Source organism: Nelusetta ayraudi, unplaced genomic scaffold (genome assembly GCF_046127955.1).
Source record: "Nelusetta ayraudi isolate G7.1 ecotype Tasmania unplaced genomic scaffold, CSIRO-AGI_Nayr_v1 ptg000026l, whole genome shotgun sequence".
In the NCBI taxonomy this organism is placed as follows: domain Eukaryota; kingdom Metazoa; phylum Chordata; class Actinopteri; order Tetraodontiformes; family Monacanthidae; genus Nelusetta; species Nelusetta ayraudi.
In genome coordinates, this window is record NW_027466076.1 from 5,999,098 (window position 1) to 6,011,747 (window position 12,650).

General features: G+C 47.6%; 2 protein-coding genes across 2 annotated transcripts; one reads left to right on the forward strand and one right to left on the reverse strand.

Annotated features, from left to right (window-relative positions):
- Nucleotides 1-40: 40 nt before the first annotated feature.
- Nucleotides 41-6,084, reverse strand: LOC142890371 (AN1-type zinc finger protein 5-like). The gene is made up of 6 exons (XM_076029345.1): nucleotides 5,872-6,084; nucleotides 3,569-3,747; nucleotides 3,311-3,416; nucleotides 3,092-3,195; nucleotides 2,451-2,579; nucleotides 41-1,719 (listed from the first exon to the last, which is right to left on the reverse strand). The coding sequence occupies exons 2-6, from the start codon at nucleotides 3,723-3,725 to the stop codon at nucleotides 1,571-1,573; spliced, it is 645 nt and encodes a 214-aa protein (XP_075885460.1). The 5' UTR covers nucleotides 3,726-3,747; nucleotides 5,872-6,084; the 3' UTR covers nucleotides 41-1,570.
- A 611-nt stretch (nucleotides 6,085-6,695) lies between these two features.
- ccnb1 (cyclin B1) lies at nucleotides 6,696-9,287 on the forward strand. Its single transcript, XM_076029331.1, has 9 exons — nucleotides 6,696-6,853; nucleotides 7,113-7,244; nucleotides 7,539-7,670; nucleotides 7,757-7,945; nucleotides 8,040-8,198; nucleotides 8,287-8,523; nucleotides 8,613-8,753; nucleotides 8,851-8,961; nucleotides 9,041-9,287. The coding sequence occupies exons 1-9, from the start codon at nucleotides 6,833-6,835 to the stop codon at nucleotides 9,140-9,142; spliced, it is 1,224 nt and encodes a 407-aa protein (XP_075885446.1). The 5' UTR covers nucleotides 6,696-6,832; the 3' UTR covers nucleotides 9,143-9,287.
- Nucleotides 9,288-12,650: the final 3,363 nt, after the last annotated feature.

Sequence of the window (12,650 nt, forward strand, 5' to 3'; positions counted from 1 at the left end):
CGGTGTCCCAGTCGTCCAACAGAGGGGAAGCAACTCCAAGGCCACAAAAGCAACGCTTTATTTTTGTGAACGCGGTCCGTCCACATCACACAGTTTAATTTGCATTACTTAAAAAGTTACTCACTCACTCACTCACACACACCCACCCACACAGACACACATACCCGCGCGCACACACACACACACACACACACACACACACACACACACACACACACACACACACCCACCCACACACACTGCGTTATATAAATAAAGATGTGTTTGTACAAACTTGCATAACTAAAAGGGTTTTAAAAACAAAAACGGATGAAGCAGCCAAACCAAAAGTGATTAAAATCATAAAACATGATCCAGACTAACCTCTGACCTAAGACTAAATCACACACACACAACCACATAGCCTTGTTTGATAGCTCACGCACCGCTTGTCCACTACTACACCACCACACACGTGCGTTTGAATGAAGAGGCAGCAGAGCGTCGGCAGTGCAGGCTGCTGCTGCTGCGCTCTGCCACTCGTGAGAAGAAACATTCAGTAACCGAGTGACTCAAATCAACAGTGGAGATCAACCTATCCAATGTGGAAAAAACAAAGTTCAGGCTTGCGTGTTACGTCACAGGGCGTCACACACTTCACCTTTCAAAAAAAAAAAAAAGAAGAAGAAGAAGAAGAAGGAAAAAAAAACAAAAACAAACCAACTACTACGATAAAAACAGAAATTAGTCTCTTTTTTTTTCCTTTCTTCTCGGATGGTTTCAAGATGTGAAGAGTCGACGTCCACATCATCCAGACTCCAGGCACAGAGCGGCACCTCAGAGAGCGTCCGGGGCAGGAAGCTGGCAAAGAAAAGGAGTCCCGAGCGGATCGTCGTGACCCTAGAGCCGTGCACGCAAATACACATAACAGCCAGCAGGTGGGGGGAGGGGCCTTAATGGAGGCTGGCTGGAAAGTCTTTTCTTCAAACGTCCAGAGGAGCGAGAGGCTTCCTGCTTCCGTCACCAAGGTCGGAGCGAGGGGGGCGGGGTCGAGTTGGACGCAAGGTCTGATGATGAGGAGGAGGAGGAGGAAGGGGCGAAGCTCTCGTTGAATATTTAGAAAAGACACACAGTCACACACACAGACACACACACTTTGCTACTCAAGCCAGCAGAGAGCAAGCGGAGCGAGGAGGCTGAACAGGCGTCAGTCAGTCAGTCAGTCAGTCAGTCAGAGCCAGTCAGCTGGTAACAGTCTGGGATGGCGGGGTGCCCCCTAGAGGAAGGACAGCCACGGCACAGCTTCATCTTCTTCTTTCTTCTTCTCCTCCTTCCCTCTGGTGCGGCAGTGCTGCAGGGCCGCCCCCTCTGAGCAGGGGTTGGACGAGCAGCTGCAGACGGTGAGAGCGGGCGGCCGTGCACCTCAACACGGAACAAACCACGGGGGGGAAACGACTCCTTCACTGGCAAAGTTTTTGGGTTAAGGTCTATCTCAAAAATAAAGGGGGGTGGGGGGTGGGGGGTCAAACAGAGGGGGTGGGGGTGGGAGCCAGGGAGGTCACATGACTCCCAGCAGGTGGAGTCTCCTCCTCTATATTCTCTGGATCTTGTCGGCCACCACCACGGGGTTCTCCTTGCGGATCTTGTCGGCGGCCTCGGCTTTGTAGTCGTAGGGGCAGCGGTGCTGGTCGGAGTAGCGGTGGAGGCCGCAGAACAGGTTCCCACAGCGGCAGTCGAACCCTGCCACGGCGCAGCAGAGGGGGGGAGGCGGCGGCGTTAAAGTAGCGAGGTAACACAAACACAACTTCCTGTCTGACCGCTGACTTTCACATTTTTAAAGGTTGCAGATGTGCAGAACGACGCTGCGTTGACGGCTTTATTGGAGGACGCCCCCTAGTGCTCAGTCTAAATACCAAACACTATGCTGTCAGGCAGCTGGATTGTCCACAGCGGGCTTCCTTAGAAATATGCTGGTGCCAGATGGCAGCTAACTGGGAGCACTTATTGATCTATGGAGATTCTGATATATATGGGAACCGTTTACTTCTATTGTACTGCGAGCGCACACTGTGATAAATGTATTTATGGGCAGTATGTTAATTGTTTGCCAATACAACAAAAATTGTAAAAAAAAAAAAAAAAAGAATCGAGCTACATTTTACACCACAGCCCTGAAACAATGCCTCTAGAGGTCAGTGTAGATGAGACAAACTGTCTGAAACATTAATGTGTGATTTCTAGTTTTAATATCTGACATTAGAATATCAAGACGTTGATGTACAAGTGGTGTACAAGTCACAGTGAGCCGGTGATAAATGGCAAAGCTATAGCGCCACCTTTCATTTGCAGATGAGTTTGAGATATTGATCCACGTTTTTTCTTTACACACACAAAAATGCAATCTCAGACCATCAGACCTGCTTGAATATTTTGATCAAACTGGGCCCGAGCCCGACAGTGTGAGTTCTCACCGGTGAGGCCGACCTTCTTGCGGCACATAAAGCAGCGATTCTTCTTGGGCTTGAGGGGCTCGGGGGCTTTGAACTCCTCACTGCCTGCAGTGGAGGGATGCGAGGCCGAGGCTGTGGGCTGACTCAGCACTGCACACGCACAAACAAGCAGCACAAACACACAATTTAGTCGAGATGCGTTTTCACTGACCTGAACTGAACACAGCAAGAACCAGAAGCAGACACTCCAGCCAGTCTGACACTAGAGCTGCGTTTCCATGACTCCTAGAATTGTGCGCGGCCTAAATCTGGCCAGAATAAAAGCTGGTGATGGAAACGGCTCAGTTTTTTGTCTCGTGAGGAGGGTTTTCCACACGTATCCATACAGAGGTCTATCACAAAAGTGTCATGGAAACATTTTTTTCACATTGACGCGAAAATGGCGCGCTACGATTGGACGGAGGAGGAGATGGAATATATATATATATATATTTTTTTTTTTACAAGTAATCAAAGAGTTTAATATAACAACCACGCTGGACAGCAAACAAACATTAACAAACATAAACAAACATAATGCTGGTCTCAGTTGCCCTGAGCTGGCAGTTGCGCGCCCCCTGCAGGCGAAGGATAGAATGCAGCGCTCCATCTTTGGTACCTACCAGGCTCCGTCAGCTCCGCCGTGCTCGCCGTCGCTCCCCGCTCGTCGCACGACAGACTGAGCTCGGTCATGTGCTGCGTCACGGCAGCCGCTGCTGCGACCTCACTGCAACCAGCAGGCGAGATGACTGTGGTTATCCTCAACCGCTGAGCCATGGCCAACAAACAAATTGAAAAAATGGGGGAAAAAAAGAAGACAACAAAACGGGCCATGCGCTCACCTGAGGGCGTCGGAGACCTCAGCAGAGGAGGCGGCCGCAGCGTTGCTGAGGGTGGCCTCCAGTCTCTGGATGGCTGCAGCCTCCGCCGAGGGCCCACTGCTGCCACCTGGGGGAGGAGAGAAGGAAGGAAAGAAAGAAAGACAGAGACAGAAAGAGAAGAATAAAAACAGAAAGAAAGTAGAAATGCAGGAAGAAAGAGTTAAAGGCGCCAGGCTCAACACACTGACAGCTGACAGCAGCAGACTCGGCCGTCCTTACCGACAGAAGCCAAGGAGGTGACTCCGGCGTTGTTCTGCCTCGACAGATGCTCCTTGTGACACACGGAGCACATGCCGTTAGTGCGCGGGTTGCCGTAAAAGCCACAGCCATTGGAGCAGAGCATGGGCACCGGGCTCTGATTGGTCTCCTGGGCCATAGCGATGGACGTCGCCTGTCAGCTGACAAGAAATCACAGAGGAAAGATAAGTTAGCGTGCAATTAACTCGGTGTACATTTTGTCATTGTGTCGCATCTAAGGGGAAAGAACAGTGCAGATTCTAGTACAAGGAAGCGCTTCAATGAAATCCACCAATCCAGAGCCACGAGGAGCCTGCGTACCACGGACAAACTGCAGAGACAATACTGGAATTATTGATCTCGCCTTTATATATTTATGTAACCAGAGCGCACAGAGAGCTCACTTAGCCGGAGTCCAATTGTCTGTTGCATAATAATGCACACTTGACCAGATTCTGAAATGTTTTTCTTTTACAAGGTCACATGATGAAAAACCTGCAACACCCAGCAGGATTTCACCCCGCTGGCCTCCGACTGACTCGGCTCGTTTCACCAATTCAAATTCACAACTTGGATCCACTTACAGTCAATAAACTCATGGAGAAAGATGATTATTAACTCACGATGGAAGACTCTTTCATTCAGTAAATCAGTACGAGCCCAAGTCCTTGGTTAGTGGTTGTCAACTGAAACATGTACTACTACTATTACGCTACAACAACAACACATCTAAATAGTGTGTAGATTTTGTTGTGTACGTCACAAAAGTTGTGCGTTTTGTTTACTGTTGGTCACAACTAAAAAAAAAGCAGCAGTTCATTCATTTTGCCAATGGACTCTCTTAAGGCAGTCTCATCGCAACATTGTTGCCACTCCTCCACCACTGCTCTAATTTCACCCACTACCACAATCCAGATGAAGAGATTATAGTATATAGTCAGAATGCTAAAAATGCGTGACTGTAGTCAGTATTGCACGTGTGTGTGTGTGTGTGTGTGTGTGTGTGTGTATGTAGGAGGTTCTCCGGTGTCACGACGGGGCACCACTATGACGTCCGATCACGAGCAGCCTCGGCAGAGGCAGGCTGAGATCACGCGACTTATTTATAGACTTCCCAGAGAATAATACAAGCAGGGACGGATGTCTGAGCCGTGTTGCATGCGATGCCAGATCGCCTATCAAATGGGCACAAAAACGCTGACGTGGAAGCAGCAAGAGTCTTCTGCTTCCGCGGTAATAGAACACCATTTTTGGGAATAAAAAAAAAGTGACACAAAGAGTCGAGTGATTCGTTCAGAAAGGCGTCGGGGGGGGGGGGGGGGGGGGGGGGGGGGGAGAGAAAAAACCTGAAAAAATAAATAAATAACGAGACTGGGGTTAGAAACGGGTGTTTTGGCTGTCTGAGCAACTTCCTGAGGAAAACACCGGGCCCCAACAGCAGCGCTTTAACAATCCACTGAGTCATGCTAGCAAGCTAATCTAGAACGAGGATGATGATGAAATAGCAACGCTACTCTTCAATGGGTTTAATATTACGAGCGACTGAACACTAGCCAGCAACTTAATGGAATCTTCGGCGACATCACGTTATCATTGTTTTGCGAGTTATTCGTGCGAGCGAGCAGTGATCGGATTGTCCTGATCTCTCGGCTAATGTTAGCTCGCTGCTGCTTAGCCTTGTTGTTGCCACTGCTTTGTCTTTTGTTTGTTTACAAGTATGTTTAAAAGCAACAATTTTGACAAGGACTGAAAATAAAGGTGCCTTAATTCGTGGTACAGTAGAACACTATCGTATACAATATATGTGCCTGACTTAAAATTACTGAGTGAAAAGGTTATTAAAAAAAAAAAAAAAGACACATCTCGTTAAACACAGATGGAACTAAGTTAGCCGACTACAAAGCCACATAAGAACGGGGAGATCGTCGGTGCGACTAGCAGATTAACATAAACCAATCGATATCCCGGTCGTTTATATTGGGTGGAAACTCGGAAACACATCAAAGGTCGAAGTTAAGAGTGTGAAAGTTGTACATAGCTGATTGGTGGGCACGTGCTAATTCACCAAAAATAACCCTGACTATCAAGTAACAAAATGTCCTTCGTGATAATGATGATGACCCCTTTGTGTGATGTCGCGTTTAACTGATTTGAAGTGAAGAGCAACTTCATCGTTGAAGTGAAATTGCGGTTTGCTCTTGAAACAACACACTTTGAAAACAACACCGAATGCTACGTGGCTATGAGGCTTTAGCGTCAACACGCTCGCGTGCTAGTGAACTTACCTTTGTGTTGCGGTGAAACTTGGTGAAATGCTTTCGGACGAGATAAGAAAATAAAACTCTCCCCCACTAAATAGCTGACTGTGTGGCCGTCTGTTATTTTCTTTAAGATGTGTCAGCCAGGCAGACAGGCAGGCAGGCAGGCAGCCAGGCAGCCAGACTGAGAGTTGTACATTAATCAGATTTACTTTATTGCCCTCTATCGCCAACTCGTGGCCGCATCTGTTATATCTGCTTCGTTTGTGTGTGACTTCCTCTTCCGGTAGTCCCGTGTCCGGTTGTTAAGGGGTCCGAATACTCTCTGATACTCTATAATATAACAGTGTTGTGAAACAAAATCAGTGAGCGATTATGTTGCCTGAGACTAACAGCACGGTGACACTTGGGTGCACTCACTACTCAACCCAGTTGACTTGATCTGAACAAAAGTATCGCACCAGCAAATCATCACTCCGACGATACACACAACTGCATATTTTACAACTATGGGGCAGCAGCTATGCTATATGCTGCAGCTAAGCTACAGACATATGTTTGGCAGCAGTAAATGTGTTGGATAGCATTTAATTAACATGTTTGGTAATAATTGTTTTTAGTAATGGCCGGATATTTAACTATTTAGGAATTTATTGTACACTTCTTTGTTCTACGTCATGAATAGTTTATGTTTATACATTTATAAATATTTATGTATATTTAATTTATATATTTAGATTTCTTTTCTCAATCGTTATAGTTTTTAAGGAAAGGGAAGTGACGCACAGACGAGAAAATCCCGTTGACCAGGGAACGCATTTAAACCGGCTGCGCTCGCCCAATCAGAAGCGTGCTTGGCTGAGGGCACAGCGAATCACCGTGCAGGGAACGAGGATTTAAACCGAGACTTTACTTTGCTCTCTACCCTGCTCCGTTCACCACCAGTGCGATTCCTCGGTGTTTTTGTGGAAACAGCGCGCAGAACGAAATGGCTCTTCGAGTGACCAGAGTAAGTTGCAAATTACCCCTTTATTGAGTTTCGCTTTTCGGTGGGAATTTCAGATCGTGAGCAATTTGCGGGACTATAATCGTACTTTTGTTTTTCGGCGATGCTGAACCCTAACGGCAGAGCTTCACCTTCGTATCCGTATACGATTCTTTCATCGATTTTATTTATTTTTTCCTCTAAAAAAAACAAAACAAACTTGTTTAGAGTCGATGGCAAATCATATGATCTTTTGAGTTGAACGTTTTCTTGTGTTGTGTAGAACCGCCTGGCCGTGACCAGGGCAGAGATGAACGGCAAGGCCTGCTCGGTGACTGGGCCGACCCTCAAACCCCGAGCGACGCTTGGGGAAATCGGAAACGTGGCCTTGAACACCAAAGAACCGCTGAAAAAGGTAAAATTGTGCTCTTAAAATGGCAGCGTGTGTGTGCAGTTTCACGTTCCAATTTGTGGGACTGAAGAAGAATGTTTGTACAGTTTGGCTCCAACGCAAGCCAGCTGAGCTTTATTGTTCATGGAAAAAAAAAATTCAAATTGTTCTTGGAGGCTTGTTTGTGGTGGAAGGCTGCGAAAGTAATTAAAATTGAATTGGAGTTCAGTATGTTTCCACCCATTTTGCGCAAAGTAACGGTTTCTTTCTGCCACACCCGGGTTGAAACGCAGCCTCACGTAAAACCTCTCTACACAGGCAGTGAAGGTGGAGGCCACCAAGAAGACCACAACCAGAGCCGCAGCCAAGGTTGAAAAGGCAGCAGCTGTCGTGGCAAAACCGAAAGTTGTTCCTGTTCCCGTTCCCGTTGAACCGGAGCCTGTGGTTCAAGTGAGTATTTGTGTCCACAACTGGCTGCTATTGGCCAGCTGACTGCCTGGTGTTTTGGATCCCATCAATCAACTCCCCTGTTCCAGGCTGCACCAGAACCGGCCTCCCCGACTCCCATGGAGACCTCTGGCTGCGAGCCCGCAGACCTCTGCGAGGCCTTCTCCACCGTCATCCTGGACACTGCAGTCCGGGACGTGGATGCGGAGGACTATGATAACCCCATGCTCTGCAGTGAATATGTCAAGAAGATCTACACATACCTCAGAGAAGTAGAGGTAAAGCCTTTCTTTCTATTTAGCTTTCAAACTTCACATGCATGCGATTCTCCGTCGCTCGCATCACTTGAAACAATGTTCCTTCTTTCTCCAGATTGAGCAGAACGTCAGGCCCAACTTTCTGCAGGGACAGGAGGTGACTGGCAACATGCGCGGCATTCTCGTTGACTGGCTGGTGCAGGTCAACCTCAAGTTCCGCCTGCTCCAGGAGACCATGTACATGACCGTGGGACTGATCGACCGCTTCCTCCAGGTCCGCACCCCAGCCGGGCTTTATCGTTCAACTGCGTCGGTCGGCTCAGCAAACGCGGAGCGCTACCATGTTTGCCGTATCCCAACAGGACAACCCGGTGCCCAAGAAGCAGCTGCAGCTGGTGGGCGTCACAGCCATGTTCCTGGCTTCCAAATACGAGGAGATGTATCCGCCCGAGATCTCCGACTTTGCCTACGTGACGGACAGGGCCTACACCACCGCTCAGATCCGGGAGATGGAGATGAAAATCCTGCGGGTGCTGAAGTTCAAGCTGGGCCGCCCTCTGCCCCTGCAGTTTCTGCGACGAGCCTCAAAGATTTGTGAGGTGTGCCAGCAGCCAGGTTGAGTCGTTTCTCCCACTGGGTGGGTTTCCGCCTTGGTTCACACGTGCGTTTTATTGTCGTCCTCCCCAAGGTGACGGCTGAACAGCACACGCTGGCAAAGTATCTTCTGGAGCTCACCATGACCGACTACGAGATGGTCCACTTCCCTCCGTCAATGGTGGCGTGTGCAGCTCTGGCCCTGACGCTCAAGATCCTGAACGCCGGTGAATGGGTGCGTTTTTCAGAGACCGTCTGCTACTGCTGAATGTGTTAAACACCTGGCGTCTTGTTGCTGAATCTCACCCAAATGTCCTGAACGCCCCCTCTAGGATGCAACACTTGCGCACTACATGGAATACACGGCAGAGAGTTTGATTCCTGTGATGGCACACATTGCCAAGAACGTTGTCAAAGTGACCGAGGGGCAGACAAAACACTTGGTAGGTGCACCGGCAGCTGGGTTTTGAGGTCTCGGCCGCAGTTTTCCAGGTTTCTCACCCAAACTGTCCTCTCTTGCAGGCCGTCAAAGGCAAGTACTCCACCTCGAAGCAGATGAAGATCGCCACCATCTCGCAGCTCAAGTCGTCGGTGGTGAAAGACCTTGCAAAGCAAGCGGCCTAGTGAGACGCCGTCGTCTCGGCACCATGTGCTGATTTTGTACATTTGTAATTTAATCTGTTGATGCCAAATGAGCTGGCGCACGATGTCCGACTGCATGGTTCAGCAACTTCTGATGCAGCAACTTCTATGTGCGTTGAGATTGCCAGTGCTGTTCTGATGGCCGTGTTCTAGAGACTTGTGACAGGCTTTCCTCACTGTAAAGGGTCCAGCGAGACAAATCGTTTCATAGAATTGTGTGTGTGTATTTTCAAATTGTATCTTGTATTCTTTTATTGGCTAAATTACTTTTTTAAAGCCTCAATTAAAGATTTTAAAGCAAACTGTATTGGCTCAGTTTTGTTGTTTTTTTTAAGAAAAAGCTTACACAGTGATGTGCGTGCCGTTGCAACATCCACCAGGGGGCGCTACAACATCGTGTAACTTTTAAAATTCTCTTGGACCGCGATCGTTGGCCGTAGGGCTCAGTACACACGAAGACTTTGTCTGAGCGGCTTTAAGACAGTCTAACCGTTCCATCAGTCGTTTACTGAGACTAAAATGGTGAATCAATGTGTAACTTAGTCTGCATATTAAGATTTTATCTAACTTGATCACCATTAGCTTAGTCTGAAGGAAAACATGTTTTGCTCATGCGACGACTAAAAAAAAGAGCCTCAATATTATTTTTTGCTTATTACCTTGTGGTTTAATTTTTTTTTTTTTTTGCTTTCCTTGCATGTTCAGGATAACTCAAATCAACACCACATTCATTGAAACGATTTTCTTTGTTTTTATGTTGCAACCCAACTGAGTGTGCTGGTCGTTGTGTCAGATGTCACTTTTGTGCAACTTTAAAATCGGATCAGTCAAACGGACGCACCAAAGCCCGGACACTTTAAATGTGACAACAAGTCAGACTAACAAGCGTTTTGCATCATGTTGGTCTATCAACCCTGACTTTACAGACTTGGGCTATACTGTACATTTTACGCATGCCTGTCCCATTGACTTAGTTGAACTCCCAATTCATTAAACACTTTAGAAAACATCTAAACCGCCTCTTGCACCCTCAAAGGTGCGAGATATTTTCCTCTGTCATCTCAAACCAAACCCTGGACGTGTTGATCCTTCATAAGCTGAGGGTGCGAAGGCTCCTCGCAGCTCCCATTACATCGCATCAAGCTGCAACTATTTAAAGCTAATGGACACAGGCCAGGTGGGGAGCTATTGTCACTCGAACCCATCCGCAGCTGAGACCCCCGACCCCCGAGGGGGCCACCCATAGGGCTTTGTGTAAGACCACCTGCCGTGTGCAAGATGATGCAAGTCGCCGTGTGCATCAGAGGGGTCATGCGGCCATTTGCCCTGGATGACAGCTTGAACACTTCTGCCGCTCTGCCGCTTTGGGCCTGACATCATCTGCCGCCACCAAAGGGAACTCCTCCATTGGTCGCCTTAGTACGGAGGCCATGAGTGGCCATTCGAGGAAAAAAAAACTAATTTTCTACAATGGCCACTCAGGGGCGCCGTACATTAGAGATCTAGGTTTGCGGTAGTTTACACGGCAAAGGTACGGGGAGGAAATTCCACATGGAAACAGCAGCGTCTTGGCCGGGCTGTCAGGCAGAAGCACAGCCAAGACTCACTTTGATGGCCTTCTCACACAAGTCAAAACAACGCGCTACAAACCCCCGGGTTTAGGATTAAAAGCTGTGACTTGACATTATGAGGTGTCAGCAGCAGCAGCGGCTCCAGCACCTTTTCACCCATCCAGCTTTTAGCCGTCTGTTGTTTTCCGCTGAGACGCACGATAATCAGTCTGGGTTATTCTGCAAAGCCGGGCTTTTAAACCCACAGATCGCACTGTGAACTCATACTTGGAGGCTGAGGTCATGAGTAGAAAGCCATATCGGTTTACAAGACAGATTCCTCCTGCACGGGACTCCAAAGCGTGCAGCCGCAGCCGCCTGCAACGCTGTTTGTTGGACTTTTGGACAGAGATTCAGCTCGTGTGAGGGTAGTTTAGGCTGGGAAGTCCAACACACACTGACACTCTGAGACAATTCAACCCATTCCAGGCCAGTTAAAAACTGAAAGAAGCCTTAAGATATTAGCTTCACATGTTGGGGTTGTCAAACACATCAACCTATCACACCAGGAAAACAAAACTGCTTTCCCAGTTTGCATCCTCTCTGTGCTTCAACTGATGGTTAGGAAGGACAATTCGATGACCAGTTCTAAAAGCCTTCCATATTTCACCGTAGACTTGATTTAATACTTTGCTTGGATCCACTTGAGCATTTCCATGAACTTTAATGACCTCAGGCCCACGGCAATAGAACAGGACCTCAAAACTGAGTTGAGGTAGAGATTCCACTCGTCTTATCTCCGGCTTTATTTAAAGACTTGTACTCTGAAAGGGCGCCGACTCGGTCTGTTTACTGCCAGAAGTTCACAGGGAGGGAACATCTGTGATTTGCAGGGAAATGTCACAGCATGTCATGCAAAGTACTTGTCAAACTATTTATGCTCGGCCGTTCAAGTGAGCGACCCGCAAATAACTCGTCATCAAAGAATAATAAATCCCCACAAATGGATTCTTTGGTGATGAATCGTGAGTAATTGACAGAGCAGTCCAAATTTTGCTCTACAAGAAAGACAAAATTTATGACGCTTCCAAAAACTAAAGATCTAAAAGTCCAGTCCAAGGCAGCGCTTCCCAGAAGTGCTGACATCATAGAAGAGAAGGGAGGATTTTGCTCAGTGAGATCATGACAATTTACAGCTCTGCTCTCTGCAATTCAATCATTTATCTCCTCATGATAAACAATGTTACACACATGCAATGAACTGAGAACACAAGTGACCTACAGAAGGAGTTTTTTCTATTATTTTTTTGAAGGACTTCTCAGGTACTTTTATGTTCTGCTAACAAGTGTTATTAACACGCAAGACAACCCCTCATCTCTGCTATGCATAGCATTTACAGTATACCTTGATGTGGTGTGGTGTGCATTGATGTGCATTCAACCAGACTGTGGGCATTCGTGAATCTCACTAAGCATGACTAATGATCGACACTCGCCGGCCAAGTTATTAGGAACAATGATCAGAAGCTTGTTAATACAAACAGCTTAACCAGAACCAGAACATGCAGAAGGAGGAGGATCTAGTAACAAAGCCCTATACTGAGACACTATTGGCTGATGATGGGCCCTGTTATTTCGACAACAAAACACTGTCCATCGAAGACAACGCTTGGCTGCCCTCTGGTGGCTGGGAGGAGCCTTGCACCCATCTTAAATCGTGGCCCTCGCTGTGGATTTGACGCGACTTTGAACTCTGCGATTTTCACTGTTGCTGCCCGACCGGCTCGTCTGAGCATTTCACAAAGATACCAAATAAGAAAAATATCCAGTGAGTGACAGCTGTGTGGAGGAAACTGCCTGGTGGGTGTCAGGGGTCAGAGGTCAGAGTGGGCAGACAGGTTGGAGACCATAAAAGGAGGCATTAACTCAAAAATCCCCCC

What these genes read in the sequence shown, in the direction of transcription:
- ccnb1 (XM_076029331.1), top strand. Translation starts at nt 6,833, where the DNA reads ATGGCTCTTCGAGTGACCAGA. An exon ending in CATACCTCAGAGAAGTAGAG is followed by an intron (nt 7,946 to 8,039) that starts GTAAAGCCTTTC and finishes TTCTTTCTCCAG; the next exon opens with ATTGAGCAGAACGTCAGGCC. An exon ending in GAGCCTCAAAGATTTGTGAG is followed by an intron (nt 8,524 to 8,612) that starts GTGTGCCAGCAG and finishes GTCCTCCCCAAG; the next exon opens with GTGACGGCTGAACAGCACAC.
- LOC142890371 (XM_076029345.1), bottom strand. Translation starts at nt 3,725, where the DNA reads ATGGCCCAGGAGACCAATCAGAGCCCGGTGCCCATGCTCTGCTCCAAT. An exon ending in GAGGTCTCCGACGCCCTCAG is followed by an intron (nt 3,196 to 3,310) that starts GTGAGCGCATGG and finishes TGCTGGTTGCAG; the next exon opens with TGAGGTCGCAGCAGCGGCTG. An exon ending in CAAGAAGGTCGGCCTCACCG is followed by an intron (nt 1,720 to 2,450) that starts GTGAGAACTCAC and finishes GCGCCGTGGCAG; the next exon opens with GGTTCGACTGCCGCTGTGGG.